Genomic DNA, 19,793 nt, shown 5'->3' on the forward strand with positions numbered 1-19,793 from the left:
AGCATGCACAATACAACCTCGCCTGTAAGTAATTACGTCTATATATAACACAGGTTGTGTATACAGGATCCACTCTTTTGTCATAGAGCATGTGCACTAGAGACTTCTGTTGCCTAACTATCCGGTTACACACTCCGCAAACATTAATGGAGATTAGATATAAAACTGGGTGGATGTGACAACACCCAACACCATCTTAATAACCGTCCCTGAAAAGGCCTAACCCATAATCACAATTACTCGCACGCAGGGCGACTAGCTGCACAGCTGATTACTCAGAAACTCGTGTTCCCATTCCTTCAAGACAAGATTTTATGAACCAGGTTGAACATTGTTGTGTTAAAAAGGTACAGCACGTTTTTCATACTGGCTCTCTGAAACATTACAGAGAGATCTAACAGTAAAGCTCTTAGGCTTTCTTTCTTTCTTTCTCTTCCCACGCTCCACAGACCTTAAATAAGCCCTGCAGATATTAACGCCTGATGCTATAAAGGATAACAGGACAGCAGCAGCCGCTCGCTCACTGTAAACATTTACCACGACTGGAGACACAGATCTCGAAGGATGGATGTTGAAGCTATTCACCGAATCCACAACTTAGCAAATCCCCCCCTGACATCTGTCCTAGGCTGAAGTCAGATTCAGTCTCCTCTCAGAGACACACAAACAGACATGTAGTGTTTTCATGAATGACCACGGGACTGAGAACTCATCCTGGACTCATTCAATTGAGTCCTTTCATCGCTGCTCAGTCTGAGAGAAGGTGGTACATACAGGAACATTTATTTTTCTAAACCCTTCCACATGCATTACTCACATGACTATTTAATGTCCAACACAAACTGCTGCTGCTTGAAATATCCCCCTTTGGCGAGGCATTCGAGGAGTTGCAGGAAACTCCAACTTCTGAAGCTCACCATCCGCCCTAACGAGCAAAACGAACACATGCGAGTTGACTAAATGATGTTTGCCTTTCTGGATTTTCAAAAACAACACAGACTGTGTTTGCAACTGCGTTCTTTTAACAGCCAACTCTCACATCTTTGATTTTGTTGGGGCTTCCCACAAGCACAGTTAACTAAACGCAGTTTCACCAGCTGTTGGAACCGTGCTGCTATGTAATTACTTAAAAACAAAAAAACTACCACAAAAGAAAAACAGCACGCAAATACAGCAATGAGAGGACATGTTTCTCGCTTTTGTTCATGGCAATAAGTGACAAATTGATAACAACCACAGGGCTTTATTTAGTGATATCACAGGAGAGGGAGTGACGTTATACTGAATATCAGCACGGCTGTGATTCGGTCGAAGGCAACAGTTAAACAAGCAGCAAATAGTAGTAAACAGTAACAATAACAGATTATTTCCACCAACTCAACTAGTTCCACACCTTGGCTGATACTGGACTTTTGTTGCCAAGCAACCCAAACATCCTCCTGCACTCTAGCTGTGTCCCAATGCAGGGGCGGCATCCTTCGAAGGAGACGGCCTACAGAGGATGCTCCATTCATAGCCTGAGTTGAAGCCAAACTTAAATGAAACAGTCTGATTTCACCAGCTGTTCCCGCACTTACCCTTGCGTCACCAAACGGTAGCTAGCATTTGTAGTAGAATCTGTTTCAAGGGCCCTTTCGTTTAGTTAAACGTGTATTTTAAAGTGTATTCCTCGGCCGCTTAAGAGTCCAACATGTCCTTTGAATTGGCACGCGATCAATCTCGAGATACGTTGGGCCGTGAAGGATGCACCCGATGGATCCTTCGTGGCCCGGGAAAAGGAGGACGCATTCGTCGGCCACATCTGAAGGAGCCTTCGAATTGGGACAGCCTTTGACGTGCTGCTGTGACACAATCAGCCTTCGAATACGCCTTTCGAAGGCTGCAGCCCCTGGATTGGGACACAGCTTCTGTGCCTCGAGGTTACCACAGATCAGCTGTTTTTTATCATGAACATTTATCTGTTTGTTTTAATTTATCATCATCAACCAGTGAAATAAGAGTCTGCTGTGTGATTCAGAGGTACCAGCTTGATTAATGTAGATATACACGGTCTGCTGTAATGTTAATTAACAGTATTCAGAACACCTGGCTGAGGCGGAGCGATGCTGTGCTCTACATCAGCACATGGAATGTCTCTTGTCCAATCAGATTACCTGGTGGGAGTAAGTGTTGTATAAAACTAAATAACATACAGCTTAATTGTTAATAACTCCAAAATGAGTGTTTGTGTCTTTTCTTTCGTTGATGCTTGATCACTCTTTTCAAATTCCACCCAACGGGGTGATTAGTAAAGGTTATCTTATCTGACCTAACTTAATTTACTTTATTTATGTAACATAAGTACTGCTACGCATGTGATGTAAAAGTATTATGTAATTTACATTGTGTAAATAACTCAACATAGACTTTTAGTTCGCACACGGGACACAAACACCGGCCTCCTGTGTGAAAGTCCTGTTTTTGTTTGATCAATCCTCCCTACGCACACATCCTGCCTCTTTATACTACGTCACCTGACCTCCTCCTTTGCTCTCATCACACTTACTGCTTCTGGAGGTTACTGTACTCTTGAAACACGTGAAACACTATCGACGAGGACACCAGTTATCCAAACTTACTGAATGCATGTTTTTGATATGTTTTACATGTGTTTGCGTCATTAAAATCTTTTCTGCAAGTTGTGAACTAAGTAGATAAAAGCAAAACAAACCAGAGACACGTTTTGGAAATCGGTTAACAGACCAAGATGACACATCAGGCCTCAGGCTCCGTCTCTCTGTCTTGTACTCGAAATACATTAATAATGTAGGGAAAGTACTCATCGAGAAGAGAAGGAAACTTTTATGGAATAGAAGTGGGGTTGTAATTTGCAGAAACATGTTCACCTTGAATATTTAATAGCATTTATTGTTTATATTATTTCTATTGATTGGCTTTTACTTGTTTTATTTGTATTTTATCTCTGGCGTACTTCTGTTTGTTGTTGTTTCTGCCTCTCAGAGGGAGGTTTCATTCTCCTTCTTCATCTGATTGCTTGTTGAAGTAGTTGTGGGGTTAAAGTGAAAATTCAGGCTTGTTATATTTGTGAAAACTGGCGTCTATAACTGAATGTTTTTTACCTGTAAAGCATGTTGCTCTTTAAGCAAAAGAAAAGCACTTTATCAAACAAATCAACCACTTTAAAGCTGAAAAGACCCTGAATTAGAAGTTTAGAAGTTTTATTTATAATATTTATAAGAGTGTTTCAAGAGGCAAATAGTAATTTATTTGCACAAACAGTTCTGTCTGGTCCATTGAAAGAAAAATACTGCTGGAGCCCTGAGGAGGAGTTTAAGCTTTTATCCGCCAGCCTTGTAGATGTGCTCCATATATTAACGTTCCTCTGTAGCCTGATCGGGCAGGTCTCTCCTGCACGATCTGTATAATAACTACACATATCAGAGAGATGATACATTACATGCTCATTATGATGAGTACTGGCCCTGAAGCACTGGAGCCGAGTGCACCCACTGGGCGTAAATAAAAAAAGGGTCTTTTCTCTTACGTCCGACTGAGCTACGAAGGACTTCTTTATTTGAATTTACACCGAGTGCACCGAGCCGAGCTGATAAATTGTACAGACAGTGAAATAAGTAAACTCAGAGTTTCATGCAGAACATAAAAATGCTCTCACAGCAAACATGGAACAACCAATAATAAACAAACGCTGTTGTCAAGGAAATTGATCACAGCTGCAGTCAATAATGATAATCATTCCTGATGTGCATTCATCACGTCCCCACGGCGTTTGAAAGGCCCCATTGGCATCAATAAAGAGGCATTTAAAGTCGTAACTTTCTGCTCTAGGCCGGACGTTACGGTACACCCAGGTGTGCGCCCAGCTGGTGCACTCGGCTCCAGGTGTTGTTAATGGGTTTGAATTTGCTAATTTAGCACACTGATATATATCTTTAAATTAATACAAAGCGTGCCCACAGTTTGATAGCAAATCGTTGTAATTCATGGCTCCAAGTGAAGATTATTTTCATTATCAGTTAATTTGACTGTTTTTTACTTTTCCATTAAAAGGATCAAAAACTTTAGACTTTAGAAATGAATGGGAGAACACTGATCGCACATCCTGAAGTTTTCAAACGTCAGATTTTGTTCAACCAACAGTCCAGATGCCAAAGAGATTTAGTTTACAATGATGGGGGAGAAAAGAATAAAAGAATAAAAGAGTTTTGAATATATAACATATGTACTTCAGAGTAATTCTTCCTTCCTCACAGCATGCTCGTATGTATGCATCATTTATCTGTTGTGCTCAGTGTGGCACATTGTCGATATACTGAAACACGCACAGAAAATTTTTCGCGTCTTTGCAGAGAATTTTCTGGGGTCTCTCCTGAGGTGAAACTGAGATTATTTTTATTTTTTTTTAGATTATTTTTTTGACTTTTTATGCCTTTGTTTCTTCGAGAGAGGACAGTGGATAGTGGCAGAAATGGGGGAAGAGAGAGTGGGGATGACACGGGGCCGCTGCATCGATGATTCTTGCCTCTGTGCATGGTCGCCGATTTAACCGCTGAGATTGTGAAGCTCTTACTGTGATGGTCCACGAGCAGATGTAGATATAAAGCATAATGCTTTTCAGACTGACTGCTTCAACCTACCTCACCCGTTTAGCAATATTTATTATTATGCAACATTTTGAAAGGTGCATGCATTGGGTTTTGTTTTGTAAGGCATTACTCTGACTGAACTGTAAACTGCTCCCAAATGAGATGATGTAAAGCAACCGATGCTGAACACAAGCTGCCTATAATCGTACAGTCACTGTGATCATGACTCCTCACCATCCTTCTCTCACCTGTCCTTCCCCGTCTCCCTCTTGAAGAGCTCGTCAAACTGCAGCATCTTCTGCAGGGAGATGATGTAGACTTGGAGTTTGGGCAGCACCTGCTTCATCAGCCTCAGGTTGTTGTACACCAGGCCCTTCCCGTCGCGCCTCATGTAGGTGCTGGGACCCCAGAAGATGAACACGGTGTCCTGGCTGGAGTTGAGCAGCTCGTGGCGGCTCCTCAGGACCCTCTGCATGCTGGAGTGAGCGATGACGCGCAGGGAGGTGCGGCGGCCCACGTCGCGGGCGTAGCCTCTGGCGGTGGGGGCGTCGTTCATGCGGATGACGCACTCGGCCTGGTCGATCTCCTCTCCTCGCCCGCCTCCGATGAGGTGGCCTGAGCTCGTCACCAGGGCACAGGTCTGGCAGTGCATCCTGAGAGGCTGAGGGATGGAGAGAAGACAAATCATGAATGAAGGTAAACAATGGAAAAAAATAAACTCATACAAATATATTCGCCCCTGTGGAAGCTCCAGCAGCACAGCCAGCAGGTTTTTATGTTACTTTTGCAACATATTTGTTATAAACTCAACAAACTCTTTTTATTTTCTAGAAGTAAAAAAATGCCCTGAAAGTTGTGTTAAGCCGTCGCTTTGAACAGAAATATGCAAAGCAGACAGAAAAGCACACCTAGGGGAGCTTTGGTAAAAAGCTTCACCGTGTGTTTGAGGCAGAAAAAGCTTTGTTGACAAATGGAGAGCGACAGAGCCTCCTGGGGATGTGTAGCTTGTCATATTGCTGTGCGATTGGTAGAAACCCCGCGGTCCTACAGAGGATTCACCTTAAATCTTTCTCCCACTCGCACACGACACACCAATGTCTGCTTACCCCCAAAACAACTGCTCTCATCATTTATTCTTCTCTGATATGGAGCTATAAAGTATTTAACATATCATATATTAGATTTAAGAAAGATACAACAGAGAATAACATAAACCACATGATGAGTGTGATGATGAAAAACACTGTGATTCAAACACATCTTCAAAGTATCAGAGCATGTCGAGGACCTGAGTGGTGTGCTTTGTTTCATGTTCAGGTAAGAGCATATATGGGTACGTACATGTGCGTACTTGCACATCCTCCATTCTCCTTTTATCATGTCTGTCCGGAGAATCTGATTTTTTGCTTTGCTTGTTAGCTACCTGAAAAAGATATTAAATAGTTTCCTCTTGTTCCGATGTGTTCTGCTTTCTTTGACTGATTGCAAAAAGCTTAAGTTTTATATTCATATTGCATATTGTTAAAGTAATAACCTCGAAGGTTTTCATTTAAATAAATGTATGTTAAGCCACTATCTGTCCCTGAATGAGGTAACACAATGGTGATTGAGCCTATGGCCCACTGATGAAAGCCTTTGCATTTGCAGTATTACAGACTGGGTGTGTAGTGCGACTTTTGCGCGGGAAAAAAAATCACAAGCGGCGCCCAGTTAGTGACACGTTTCCATCACCCAGCAGTGGTTGGTCTGCCGGAGAGGGTAGGCGGAGCTAAGCGGCTGCTTTTCCGGTCTCTACAAGTTTTTTTTTTTCTTTTTTTATTATTTAAGTTTTTATTGAAACATGGTGTTTGAACAAAATATTTCAGTCAGTTTCACAATTTCAAGTTAGATATGCATAACAAAAAAATAACTTAAAACGTAGACAAGAACACAAGCTCATAAAAAATAACTCATACAAGAGGTTTACTTATACTGGAATAAACTTGTAATGTTTGCATAAATTAAGGGTTGTAACATTTTTTATTCAGGTTTTTAAAATGTAATGTAGGATGGTACCTTTTTTAAGAATTTTGTTTTATGAATTTAAAATTTGGCTAAAATAACCACATTAATGAGACACTGTTCACTGTTGGAAAAATTTGGATTGTTAAAAAATAATAACACATCATGTTCTTTGAGGACAATTTCCTTTCCAAGTTAAGTTTTTAAATCCAAGTGAAAATCAAACCAGAACGTTGATACAGAAATGGGTGAACGAACAAAGAAAAGATGGATGACTACAGATACAACTTCAACAATAAGTGAAAATCCAAAGAAAAAGAAACAAACTCGACGCTCAGATGAAGGCAAACAGTCTGAAAAGGAAAGCGACCGTCAGCGAGGAAAATCAAGAGTTACAACCAGAGCAACCTTCTGTGTCTTTTAAAGTATGAACATCTTTGAGTTTTGGACTCTTACTTGAAAAAAACAAGCAATTTCCTAACTGTTAAGTTTGATTTCTACTTCTGTTTTGTGACATTTTACAAACCTAACTGATTTAAGAAGATCATAACTGGCAGATGAATCAATGATGAAAATATGTATTGCAGCTCTACATCTTGGCAGTAGAGTCATATTTGTGTCCCTGGTGTTTTCCAGCTGAAGCAATAAACATTTAGTTGTGTACCTTTTGCATCTTAATGATTATCCTGCTGTTTTTGTTCTGTACACAGTCTTACAAACGTCTCGTGTTGTTGTTCGAGACCCAGCCTCAGTCGGAGTCTTACAGGTCTGCAGCCTCTTCTCCTCCACGGCTCATCTGACGCTGTGCATGCACATAAATCATTAACACGGACCCATTTGTGTATGTTAAGCTGCTCTACATGGCGGTTGGTGCGGTTCAGACTTCTTCACATGTACTTTGCATGTGTGCACATGTGTGTGCGTGTCTGAGACTTCCCTCCTTCCCCACATTGAAAATCAATGATATGCAAACCAGGCTCTGCAGAGGCCCCTAATGTGCCCTGAAATATCTCCCCTGCAGGAATATGCTGCTTATTTACATTCTTATAGCTGAGACAAATTTACATTTTCACAGCATTAACAAGAACAAATGATTATGGCTGGATGTGCGCGTGTGTGTGTGTGTGTGTGCGTGTGTGTGAGGGGGGAAGATGCGTCATCATCATCCTCATCGAGTGATTTTGACTCGGTGGAAGATTACCAGCAGAACAAGCTCATTGACATAATGAGACCTAAAGGACACAGATAGAGGGAGGTAAAAAAAAAAGAGGGAAGGAGACAAAGGGAAGAAAAAAACTGAGGGAAAAAAGGACAAGATGGCGAAAGAGAAAGAGAGATACGTAGGCAGCGAGAGCCACCCTGGTGCCACAGTGCTTGATGAAATGTGGAGCTAATGAGGTCCTGGTGGTCCAAGCCATCGACAGCATCCATCCGCTCCTCCCGTTCCCCCCCTGCCCGACCCGCTCCCACCTGGCAGCGTCTTGACAGCCAATCCTGCTGAGGAGCAGCGGCACCAGTGGAGCAGGTCAGAAATCCCATTTTCACCCAGAAGGCTTTTAAGTGGCTCCACAGACGCTATTCTCTCTTCCTCTGTCTCACCGAGAATTTAAGTGGGCCTCGCTGGCCACAATTGGTCTCTTCAGGGAGCTCGGTCAGGCTATTACCCAGAAATAGGCTGGATGGTCCGGACAAGGCTCTCCATTTCAGCCGGAATTACGTGACCCATCCAATATGGATGTTTAGGCGGAGACGATGGAGTCGATGTAAAGTTCATCTGAGAACAGGCTGCGAGCGTCTTTACTCCTAAAAACCGGAGATTTCATTCAGATTGAATTTATCCTCGACAAAACAGGAGCGAAACTGTGCCCCACTCAATGATTCATGTAATAACTGGTTCATAATTCACAGCACATCTATCATTTATGGATTTTGAAATGGCTGGCTTTGTTCTTTCCCCGCACAGCAAAACACCTTTGATCATAATTAAAAGATTTACAACGTCTAAACTCCAGCTGTTGAGCTTCTTTTAAAAGTGTGTTTATCAGCGTCCCGTTACATCACCTGATCAAAGCTGCAATCAGGGATGAGACCAGAGAGAGTATCCAAACTAAATCATCTGATTTAATGATTATGACGGCTATTTTTGTCTGATTGGAAGCATAAAAATAGACACGAGAGAGAAGAAACATCAGGATTTTCAGGAATTATTTTTGAGGTTTGCACAAAACAGACATTTATAAGTAGAGCAGTTTTATGACTTGAAAAGAGCAGAGAGAAATCTCCTCTGAATTTTCAACAAGCATCAATATTTTTCACTTAAAAACTTTTCCAGGAGCTGACCTTCCTCTACGTTTGGAGGCCCTGGAGTCAAAGTAGCTTAAAGTAACTCCAGCTCGAAGAACTAAAACAGTTAAAGAACTTTTACAGTGATGCATCTGTGTCGTCTTTTCCGTTTGAAACTTTAAGCACAATTTGCTAAAATACATCTCTTCCTTCTCCCTCATTAAAAATTCCCCGATCTGCACAGGCCCCGCCCACTATGCAAATTTCCAACTGCCCGCTCGGTCATGAAAACAAAACACGTCTCTGCCATCGTTTAGTGGCAACTTGTTGAAACTTAGCTATCTTGAAATGTTGTAATCAGTAGTAGTAACATTAACGTTAGTCGGTAGTGAGTTAGCAAAAATGACGATGATGGTTACAGCTGGCTCGTGCATTGCCAAAGTGGTTGCCATATGTTACACATAATGATATGCATAGCGTCACCCCGTCCATTAACGGGATTGGCTCCTTAGGTTTGTGACGTCTCAAACCTGCCAATCTGAAAACGTGTTGTTCAGCCTGTCCTTGGTACACTGCAGTTTAAAAGCAGACAGGCCCAGCCATGGAGATGACTGCTCATGTTGTCCCTGATATGTCTTGTAGCACATGAAGAACACCACATGGAGATGTTTACAAGGTTAAACACTGGATTTTCACTGGAGGGGGTTTTTAAGATTTTGACTCCTCGTCGGTTTCAGTCAGTCAGTCAGTCACATAAGTCACCTTGTTACCTCTGTGCTCTCTGACCTTACTGGCTATAATAAGCACACAATAGCTTTTATACTGGACCGTTGTGAAAGCTACAACGCATCCCGTCCTTGACTACACCCTTAAAAACACTTAAAAAATGGGGCGCTGTTTAGCTCAGTTGGTGGAGCAGGCGCCCCATGTACAGAGGCTACAGTCCTTATCGCACTGATCGCAGGCTCAACTCCCGGTCTGCCGATCATTTGGTGCATGTCATCCCCCACTCTCTACTCCCAACATTTCCTGTCTATCTTCAGCTGTCCTTCAAATAAAGCCAAAGGCCAAAAAAATAAAACATTTAAAAAATTCAGCTCCTGTGGAAAAGATTCACAGACCACTGCAAAAAAAAAAAAAAAAATCTCTGGTTCTACTATTTATAGGTTTGTGTTTGTTTCAAATGTACTTTTGTTTTATTGTAAACAAAACTTATCACTACGTCCAAATAAAATATTCTCACTCTGGGTTTTTTTGGCAGAAAATGACGACTGGTTAGGATAGCAAGAAGATGCTAAACAGACCTTGAATGATGCTAAGAAAACAAGTTCATGTTCATGTTTAAACAACAGAATTCTAATGTTTAAATTCAGGAAGAGTTCACAAATCAATATGTGGTGGAATAACCTGCTTTTGAATTACAGCCTTCATGCATCTCGGCATGCTCTCCACCGCTCTCTCACACTGCTGTTTGGTGACACAGCTCAGCTTTGAGCGATGGCTTGTGACCATCCATGTTTCTCTTGAAAACTCCTGTTTTGTCCGACCAACAGTCCAAAAACCAGAAACAACAAAGAAAAGCAGTAAACAGTCACATTTTGGAGCTGGACCAGTGATCATACAGTTAACTCGATTACTGACTCACACAGAGACAAAACCTTTTCTCCTTCATCTGTGAGATTTCCAGCCTAAGGCCGATGGAGAGTAACCTTGTCCCACTTGTGGCTCGCACCAGGAGTCTGCCCTGGTTTCATTAAACTCATCAATCCGTCAATGGTGTCCCAATAAAAACGCACCACCATGCAGACAGACGACAGACACATCCCCCTCTCACTCCGCCTCCCGGAGAGACGAGGGGGCCCGCCCTCCTCTGTTTCCTCATTCTGTCTGCATCTGAGCCCTCTCCTGAGACGCCGTCCTTCACAGGGCCGAATGAACCGTCACAACCTTCCCCACCGCTCGCCCCGCCCGACTTCCTGACCCGGAGAAAACATGGCTGTCAGAGCTGCTGGGATTAACCTTGAGAGGCGGCGGAAGGGGATGAAAAGAAGGAGGCGGCTCGGGGCCCGGACCACCTAGGGAGGCTGTATCCTTGAGAGCAGAGGGAGACTTTTGTTACTAGACAGCGTTGAGTAAAGCGAGGAATAAACACGACGCTCACTGAGTGTGCTCACAGGACGAAAAGGACCTGTATCTGAAAGATCTGTTACATATCAGCGTTTACATGAAGGATCCAATCCATCACAGATGCTTTAAATACCAGATTCACCACCAGATTTTCAGGCAACTGCACATAGCGACAAATTCAACAAGATGTCACATCACTGATCTCCTCTGGAGGATGGGTACAGGTTATTGATATTAAGGGTTAAATCTGGTCTATTTATAGAGATATCTTAACATCTAATCTGCCAAAGACCCAGGGTGTAATCACGTGGAAATGGTCCACATGTTTGACGAATGAAAATGCATGGACACCTTGCAGAGAGCCGTATATCTGAGCATTTATTGCAGCGGTTTCTGGTGCTATTCAGGCTGTTTTGGACATCATGTGTGAGTCAGACGCCTCGAATCATGGAGTGGCATTTGAAGACCGAGTACAAGAGTGTGTAATTAAAGACCAGGGATGAATAAAAGCCATAGAGGACTCATGTAATCACACATTATTACTGTGTGATTGTAGGAGGAAAAGATTTTGCAGTTCCCTCAGCCTGATTGGCGCTCAGAGTCCTCGGCTGCCCGTGGGTAACACAGGCAATAATTGGTGGTTAAAACTCACATGGGTCTTAAGGGGGCATGAAATCAGCTTTAACTCCACACCCGACTCCCCCTCCTCTCCTCTAACTCAGCGGGGTCCCTTGAGGAAAAGACATACTTACACTGCAGTGAACCATTACGCTTGACGTACGCCAAACCCCCTTTGAGCGGAGAAATGACATTCGAGTGCCGATATTGATTTTGTGTGGGTGAAAGCAGAGGGATCGAGCGGGGGGCTTAGCGAGGATGCCGGTGTCTTCAAGGATGCGAAAAAGGAGGATATGGCCGATAAATGTGAGCGCTGAGAGGCGGCAATCATCCGGCCCAGCAGGAAGCTGTCTGGCTCTCTAGTACGGCGCAGAGATAGCACAACAGAACAGAGCATTTCCAGTCTCCTCCGGCGTGACCTTTAGGCTCGTCAAAGACGCCTTTGTTTCTGTAGCCTCCTCAGAGAGACGCCTTCCACCCACGGGCAGAAATTAATGGCTGCTTGGAGCAAAAAGCTCTTGAAAGTTCTTCAAAAAGAAAAGACAGTGGGGAATTCTGACCTCAATATACATGCGAGTGTCTTGTATTGCATGTCGCCCCGCTCATGTGCTGATCACTGGGTCCTGAATGCAGCTTTTGTGCCTCCACGGCTCATCGGTGACTGATTCTCCAGAGTCATGCGGCGGAGAGGAGACAGAGCGAGTTCTATCAGAAAGTAGCTGAAGAGCTTAAAGCGGGACAAAATGTGAACGCCACGCGGCCAAGAGCAGGAAAACATTAAACCCGGATTCATCTTTGAAACAACAAATTAACAGTCCCCCATGAATAACACCAGTGCAGGATGTGTATGTTTAATTAGATGTATGTGCTCTGGACGTACCCTGCTTTAAATACACTCTCACATTAACTGTTCATTTACTTCAGATGTGAGCGAGGGCGCAAAGGTCAGCCCTGTGTCATCCCTGACTATAGCCCCATTCGCACGGGACGAGGATTACCTGGAGACCTCATGTGATTTAGAAATGACCCCCTCACGTCTGTGTTTTGTGCGGCGCATTCGTACAGGATAAGCAAAGTCTGTATTTCACTACAATTTACAGACATGATCCCCCCCGGATATGACTGAAAACATGAAGGCTTCATGTAACATCTGCTTCCTGTACTCTGTTTTCCTCTGCAATATTCCACAAGAATAAAATATTCAACCACAAATTACTGAGATGCCAAAATATGGTAGGTCATTTGCACTTTGTCACAAATTACAGACATGACCGATTCACACAGGATTAAGATCACAGACTAGAGGTCCCCAGGTAATACTAGTCCCGTGCGAATAGAGCTTGTGACTGTGATAGAGAGAGAGAGAGAGAGAGAGAGTCACGATGTGCAGATCGTCCGCAGTGAAATGGCTGGTTTACTCAGTAAATACCGCAGCCGATTCTTTCACTTGCTTCATGTAATGTTCTCCCCTCAGACTCTACAGACATCAGAGGAAACAAGCAGCCCTTGTTGAGCCAAAAACTGTTCTTGTGTAGCTGCAGTATGCACAGTGGCGGAGCTAAGCGGCTGATTTTTCTGGTCTCTGCAAGTGTTGCGAGTAAACAGTAATCTACTATGGCTGAACAAACAAAGAAAAGATGGATGACTACAGATACAACTTCAACAATAAGTGAAAATCCAAGAAAAGGAAACAAATTCGACGCTCAGATGAAGCAAACAGTCTAAAAAGGAAAGCGACTGTCAGCGAGGAAAATCAAGAGTTACAACCGGAGCCGACCGTGGACGTCACACATGCAACACTGTCTGGATATCTGGGAAGTGTTTGCATTTATTTTTCAAACTTGCTGAACTTTGATTTTGGTAGATTATGAGTTATTTCACTTTGACCTGCTGGTGGTGAGTAACTTCAGTTTGGACAACAAACAATTTCCACTGACCCACATCCTTACAGCAATGGCTCAAAAAACGTGGCACAGCAGCTGCAGCAAATAAAACGACAACACGGAGAAATGCCATCAGAATCAGCATGAACACTGCTGAGCAGAAGACACCACAACCCCCTGTAAAGCCAGCTGTTTCTGACAGCAGGGTGAAGTTAAAACTCACTGGGATGTGTCGGGTGGATCCTTGCAATGCTAATGCAATATGTCATCATTCAGGAAAACAGCCCGGGAAAAGGGAGTACAAAAAAAAAGCCATAAAATCAGATAGAAAGGGACAAAAATGCCCTAAAAAATAAGTTAATTTGTTAAGCTGGTTCCTACAAATGTGCAATTTATGATATGATGATTAAATGGAGAGGAGAGGGAATTAAAGGAGACATGCAAGGATTAAAGAAATGAAATGGACAGTGAAAAACAGAGAGAACGAGGAGAGAATAAATGAAAAGAGTAACGACATGCAGTAGAGTTGATGGCAGGGAGCGAATGGGAGGGACAGCGTGACGATCAGAGCGAAATCTCAACAGCTGGAGGCCAGAGCTGAGAAGAAAAGTGAATTTTGTTATGGCAGTAAAGGCGTTCAATCTGGAGAAGAATCAAACCTGCTCTTGCTTTTATTGTGCTGTTAACACCTATTACACACACACACACACACACACACACACACACGCTGGCAGGTTAAGAGCTGCAGTGCGGAGTGGATTGAGGAGGGTTCATTTGGAGCCGTTTGTCCAGCATGAACGTTTGACCAGTCATTAAAGAGAGAGAGAGAGCTGAGACGAGGAGCGAGGCCTGCTGGGAACTAATGAAGACGAAGAAGGAGGAGGAGGAGCAGGAGAGATTGGATATGGAAACCGGGGTAATTAGGGATTCGAGCGGTCAGCAGCGATCCTGCAGGTTGACAGCTCCGGCTGATCCGACACTCGGCTCTTAATTAGGGCAGAGTTTTTGCGTGAGCACCTCAAATAGAAGACGACTTTGATGGAGGGCAATTATCTACTCCAGACAAATAAAAATAGCAACTGGGATAAAAAGAGACTAATGAATATTTATTGATGGAGGTTGAGAGGGTTTTTTGTGACATGGCTGATGATCCTGTCAGTGGAAGGGGGGAGGGAACTGGTGTGTCGGGGCTAGAATACAGATGATTAGATGTGCATGTGTTTGTGATTAAACTCAAAGTTTACAGCCATTGAAGAGGAATGCGACTACTAGAGGACATCAAAGTTAGTCTCTCTCACACTCACACAGGCATATGACGTACATAACAAAGAGCATCCAGCACTTGTGAGTAAAGATGTCCTGCGATCAAACTCACCTCAGGAAAACTTCAGACAGACTCCCACATTTACGCTACAGTTCAGCCTGACAAGCATAAAGCAGAGCATCATGCTGTTTGTGCTTATTAAAAAAGGGCAGATAAGAGAGAGGATAATACTAATTTCCCATAAACACATGTATCTCCACACTCTGTTTTGAAAAAGGTCAGGCCGAGGTCAGTATTATTCTGCACCAAGGGGGGAAATTGCTCTGGATTTTTTGTATTTCTTTACACCAATTACAACCGTCTTAGCCGCGCTTAGTCCACGCTGGTGCCCAAACAAATTAGGTTTGTTCTGAACCTTGGCACTAGGGTGCTCAAGCCCTGGCGTTAAAGGGCCAGTTCGTAATTTTTCAACCTCAGTCCTATCATGCTATTACGGGGAGCTAATGCCATTATGGTAAAAATAATAAAAAATGCAGTTTGGCTCTGTGCCTTTGGAGGACGCTATCCGCTTCTCCGATGGGCCCTGGAAAACCAGATGAAACGTTTTATGTAGTCTGGTGGAGCCAGGGAGCTCGCTAAACTACACTTCCTCAATCTAGGACGCCCGCCTCCGATGTCACGTCTCGTCGGAATCGTCAGGTTTGAAATGTAGACTGCAGACGTGAAGATTTTTTTAGACGATCCACCAGTATGTTCTTATCGTATTTCAGATTCTGTTCCGCTCTGAGCCGTTGCCTGCAGCGAAAACAGTAGTATTTCACTCCAGCGTCTCTCGCTGGGCCGTTCCTTTCAGAGGGAGAGGCGCAATGCACGCTGGGTGTTGTAGGAATGTAGAATACGCGAAAGCACGAGCTGTTTGTACAACGATCTCCACAGCTATGGCGCCAATTTCAAATATTATTGCTTCTATCGATTACAGAGAACACCAGCTTTGACTGACAGTGGCTTTTTTCCCGGGACGAACTGCTCCTTTAAAGTCACTAAATCCCTGCACTAAAGGTAATGGCTGCATACAACACGTCACATTCAGCCATTCACTCACACATTCATACACTGATGGTAGAGGCTGCTATGTTAAGTACAAAGATCTAATCATGATGTAATGTGACTCACTTTGGGAGCAATTCGGGGTTCAGTGTCTTGCCCAAGGACACTTCGACATGTGACTGTAGCAGTCAGGGAGTGAACCCCCAACCTTCCAATTGCGAAACGACCGACTCCACCGCTCGACTCTACCCTAATGGTGTTGTATCTACCAAGTTTTTTGCGTGTACGTTTTCAGCTCTGAGGTTGTTGTTGTTTCACGTAGCGATGAGGATACATAAAGACAAGAATGTGCACATAAGCAAAGGGAGGGAGAACTTCATCTGAAATACGCAGCAGGCTTATAAGCACAGTCTACATCATGCCAGTCAGACTGGGGTCAGAGAGGAATGCTGTAGCTCGACTGATCAGGATAAGGTTAAAAGACGATGTTAGGATGAAGCTGTAAATGGCAGCTGAAACATTAGGGATGAACTGATTGTAATCTAATGTCAAATAAACTTAGAAATATCGGCTTCTTAACAGCTTCTGTATCATTAACAGTGAGGCGCCCAGAGAGAGATCACACTGAAACCGATGACATCATAAAATGTCTTTTCTTTAAATGTGGCACATTTTGCCACACGGTGTCTTTGAGTGAGAAATGCAGCAGCAGGAGAAGAAGAACCAAAGATGCAACATGTTATCTTTGGCTCCCAGACTGTCAGAGTACAGGCGGGCTTGGATAGTATGGCACATACTGAGCCTCTCATCACTGGACCATGTTCTGTTTGTTTCTGTTTGGACCATCCTGTTACACAATTAGAAAAAAAACAGGTTTCATGCTCTGCAGCAGAGATCAAAGTAGCGCTTCGTGCTCGTTCAGCCACTAAATCTCAAGTTAAAGTCACATTACAGCTTCAAATATTTGCTCCGTCTCTTTTTCATTTGCAGAGATGCAAGGCAGGCTGCAGATGTGCCAGCAGAAGCGCTGCTGCTCGGTGTTTGGAAACGGAGGAGTCATTATTGTTCCAACACGTGGTTTTGGACAAATATCACTCTACCAGGAAAACAAACTGCAGAATCGCTCTAATACACTGTTTACACTCAGCGAGCGCTGCTCAATATTTATTTAGAACCATGAAACGATGTCCTTTAGGAGTAACGCTGAGGCCAGTCTGATGAAATGAAGGCCAACGTGAGCGGGCCAGCAGTCACACAACAGTCCACATTGATTTCTTTGAAAAATAACGATAATATTTCCTCTACATGGTGTCATGTCTGATTTTGAATCCAGAAAAGAGGGCAAAACTAAATTCTGACAAATTAACTCCCTTTGCTCTAATATTGGGATGCACAGTGGTGCAGTTTTTAGCACTGTTGCATCACAGCTAGAGGGTTCCTGGTTCGAATCCCGGCTGAGACATAGTGGGCCTTTGTGTGTGGAGTTTGCATGTTCTCCCCGTACATGCCTGGGTTCTCTCCGGCTTCCTCCCATAGTCCAAAGACATGCTCGTTAGGTTCATTGACTCTAAAATCGCCCGTATATATGAAAGTGACTGTGAAAGGTTGTCTGTCTCTCTGTGTGTCAGACCTGTGATCGACCGGTGATCAGTCCAGGGTGTAACCCCGCTTCTCGCCCGATGCATCTGGGATAGACTCAAGGCCCCAGCATCCCTGAACAGGATAAGCCGTATAGATAATAGATGGATGCTCAATGTTTGCAAAATAATCTAGTTATGCTTCTTGACGGACTTCTACTTTTGATGTCCTTCGTATGACAACATAAGGGACGTATTTTAGGAAAATTACCTGAATTTAACGCAGATTTCTTTTTGCCAGAGAATTAAAAAATAAACCTTTTGTGTAGCAGATTTTATTTGTCAAACTTGCGAGACAAAGAGAATGTTTAGTTTAAATCTATAACAAGTAGGATTTTTCTTTGCATTTTGTCACCAACACATTCAAACTGGGCCCCTCCTCCTGGGCTCTTCGTCACCAGAAGCTCACTCTCACTGTCTCGTGCGAAAACACGCCCACCCCGCCGAGCTAACACCGACAGCATCACGGCTACCTTTACGCTAGCATGCTAACCGCCGGTTAGCTTGTCCTACCTGGTTTGAGCACCCACCTGTCCAACAGAAAGAAGGCCAACTCTGCATCGCTCTTTCGCCATGTTCGCTGGTCTGAATGGGGCCCAGTTGCTAATCTAAACCACTCCCACACTCACCTATACGCTGTGATTGGCTCAGGGAACGACAACAGCGCCCCTCCTGAAAACATCCCGTGCAAAGCAAAACAACAGAATAGATGCAGAGGGAAGGGTCTCACAAGGGTCTGCACACAAACTCACCAACACACATGTATGGAGGCCCATAAGTGATGATTTATATTATATTTTAGTTGTAAAAGTCTGTACTTTATTTTTCTAGGAAAGTCCTACTTAATATACCTTTAAGACTCAGCTTCAAAATAACATGTAATTAAATGAAATTCAGTTGAATGTTCAAACTCCGCAACTTGATTTGTGTCTTATAAAGGTTTGACATTTCATGTGCATGACACAAAGTAAAAAGCAAACAACACGTTCATCTTGGCCTTGAAATCATCTGAAGCGTGAAAATCTCTCATCTGTTGCACTGAAAGATTTGAAAGCTGTTTCAAGATGTTACACACAGGAAGCCGACACAACAAAACATAAAGAATATAATAACAACCTAGAACACCAAATTATACGTCCTTAAAACTGACCTCAAAGTTGCAGCATCATCTCTGTGACTGTCTCAACCAAACCGCCGTGACAGCAGCAGATTGTATCACACAGGTGTTATTATTATTGGTCCCACCCACTCTGAATCCACAGCTTCGTGTCTGTCTCACCCTCCTCTCTGTTGCTCCGCCGCCCCGATCAGAAATGCTCTTGTATCCAGAACACCAAACAGCCTCGCCTGCTCGTGCGCAGCCTGAGTCAGCCCTGCAGGCACGACTCCGTGTCATTAAACCTTAACTCCCCTCACCACCTGCACGAAGAAGATGAGAAGAAGAATGCTGCAACTTGTTTTTCTCTCTCTTTCCCCCTCATATAACCTTCTCCTCCTCGGCCTCACCTCCTCCTGCGTGAGAGGAGAGCACTTGTTGTGAGTTTCTATTAGTCCGAGCTGCTGGAGAGGCCGGACTGAGCATCCCAACATGTCGAGGCAACAGGAGTGTGGAGAGAAACGGGTTGCAGCGTGTTACAGCACACACTGCGTTACCCTAATTGGCTCCATATCAGCCTGCTGGCCGCTGGTGCAGAGTGCACAATGATGCAGCCATTGCTTGTCCCTATAACCTCCACCCAGATAGAGGCGGAGAGAGCTACTGCTGTGAGGACCCCACAGACATATCCCTGCAGGAATGATTGCCTTGGCATGAATACAAAAGATGAGGTGCAATTTACCAGGTCAGAGCATCTCTCCCTCGCTTCTCTTTCTGCTGCGAAATTGCAGCAGGAGGTGGCGAGCGGAGAGAAGATAGAGGAGGAAAGAGCCAGGGAGGAAATGACAGAGGGACATTAGGAAGAGAGAGGGAGCCAGAAAAGATAGGGAGAGAGGGAGAGAGAGAGGCAGGAGAAGGAAGGGGGAGGGCGGCGTGACAGACAGACAGAGGCGGGCGGAGGAGGGGAGGGAAATGAAAGGCAATCTGATAGATGAAAAAGAGGAGCAAGAAAAAGGAGTGGCTGTCAGAGAGAGAAGCACTTTGGAGAGCAAGAAATGTAGGGCAGGGTCTTCACAGAGACACGCCGGGATTTCAGGGGCATCCTTTGAAGACGGAAAGTTAGAGATGCGGACGCAAAAGTTCTGATATCTGACGAGGTCATTATGCGACGCCGAGCAAACATCATTAAAACATCTGCAGGATTCCCCTCCCTGAACGCAGCCCTGACACCTG

At 43.9% G+C, this 19,793-nt stretch overlaps 1 protein-coding gene across 2 annotated transcripts in view; it reads right to left on the reverse strand.

The window, feature by feature from the left end:
* st6galnac5a (ST6 (alpha-N-acetyl-neuraminyl-2,3-beta-galactosyl-1,3)-N-acetylgalactosaminide alpha-2,6-sialyltransferase 5a) overlaps nucleotides 1-19,793 on the reverse strand; it is a 52,095-nt gene that overhangs the window by 13,091 nt on the left and 19,211 nt on the right. For both annotated transcript variants that reach the window (XM_069685149.1, XM_069685148.1), the window contains exon 3: nucleotides 4,853-5,265. In XM_069685149.1, coding sequence (XP_069541250.1) covers nucleotides 4,853-5,265 — 413 coding nt within the window. The remainder of the gene's footprint in view (nucleotides 1-4,852; nucleotides 5,266-19,793) is intronic.

Source organism: Semicossyphus pulcher, unplaced genomic scaffold, assembly GCF_022749685.1.
Source record: "Semicossyphus pulcher isolate SPU_LCO1_2020_fin unplaced genomic scaffold, fSemPul1.0.p SCAF_7, whole genome shotgun sequence".
NCBI lineage: Eukaryota > Metazoa > Chordata > Actinopteri > Labriformes > Labridae > Semicossyphus > Semicossyphus pulcher.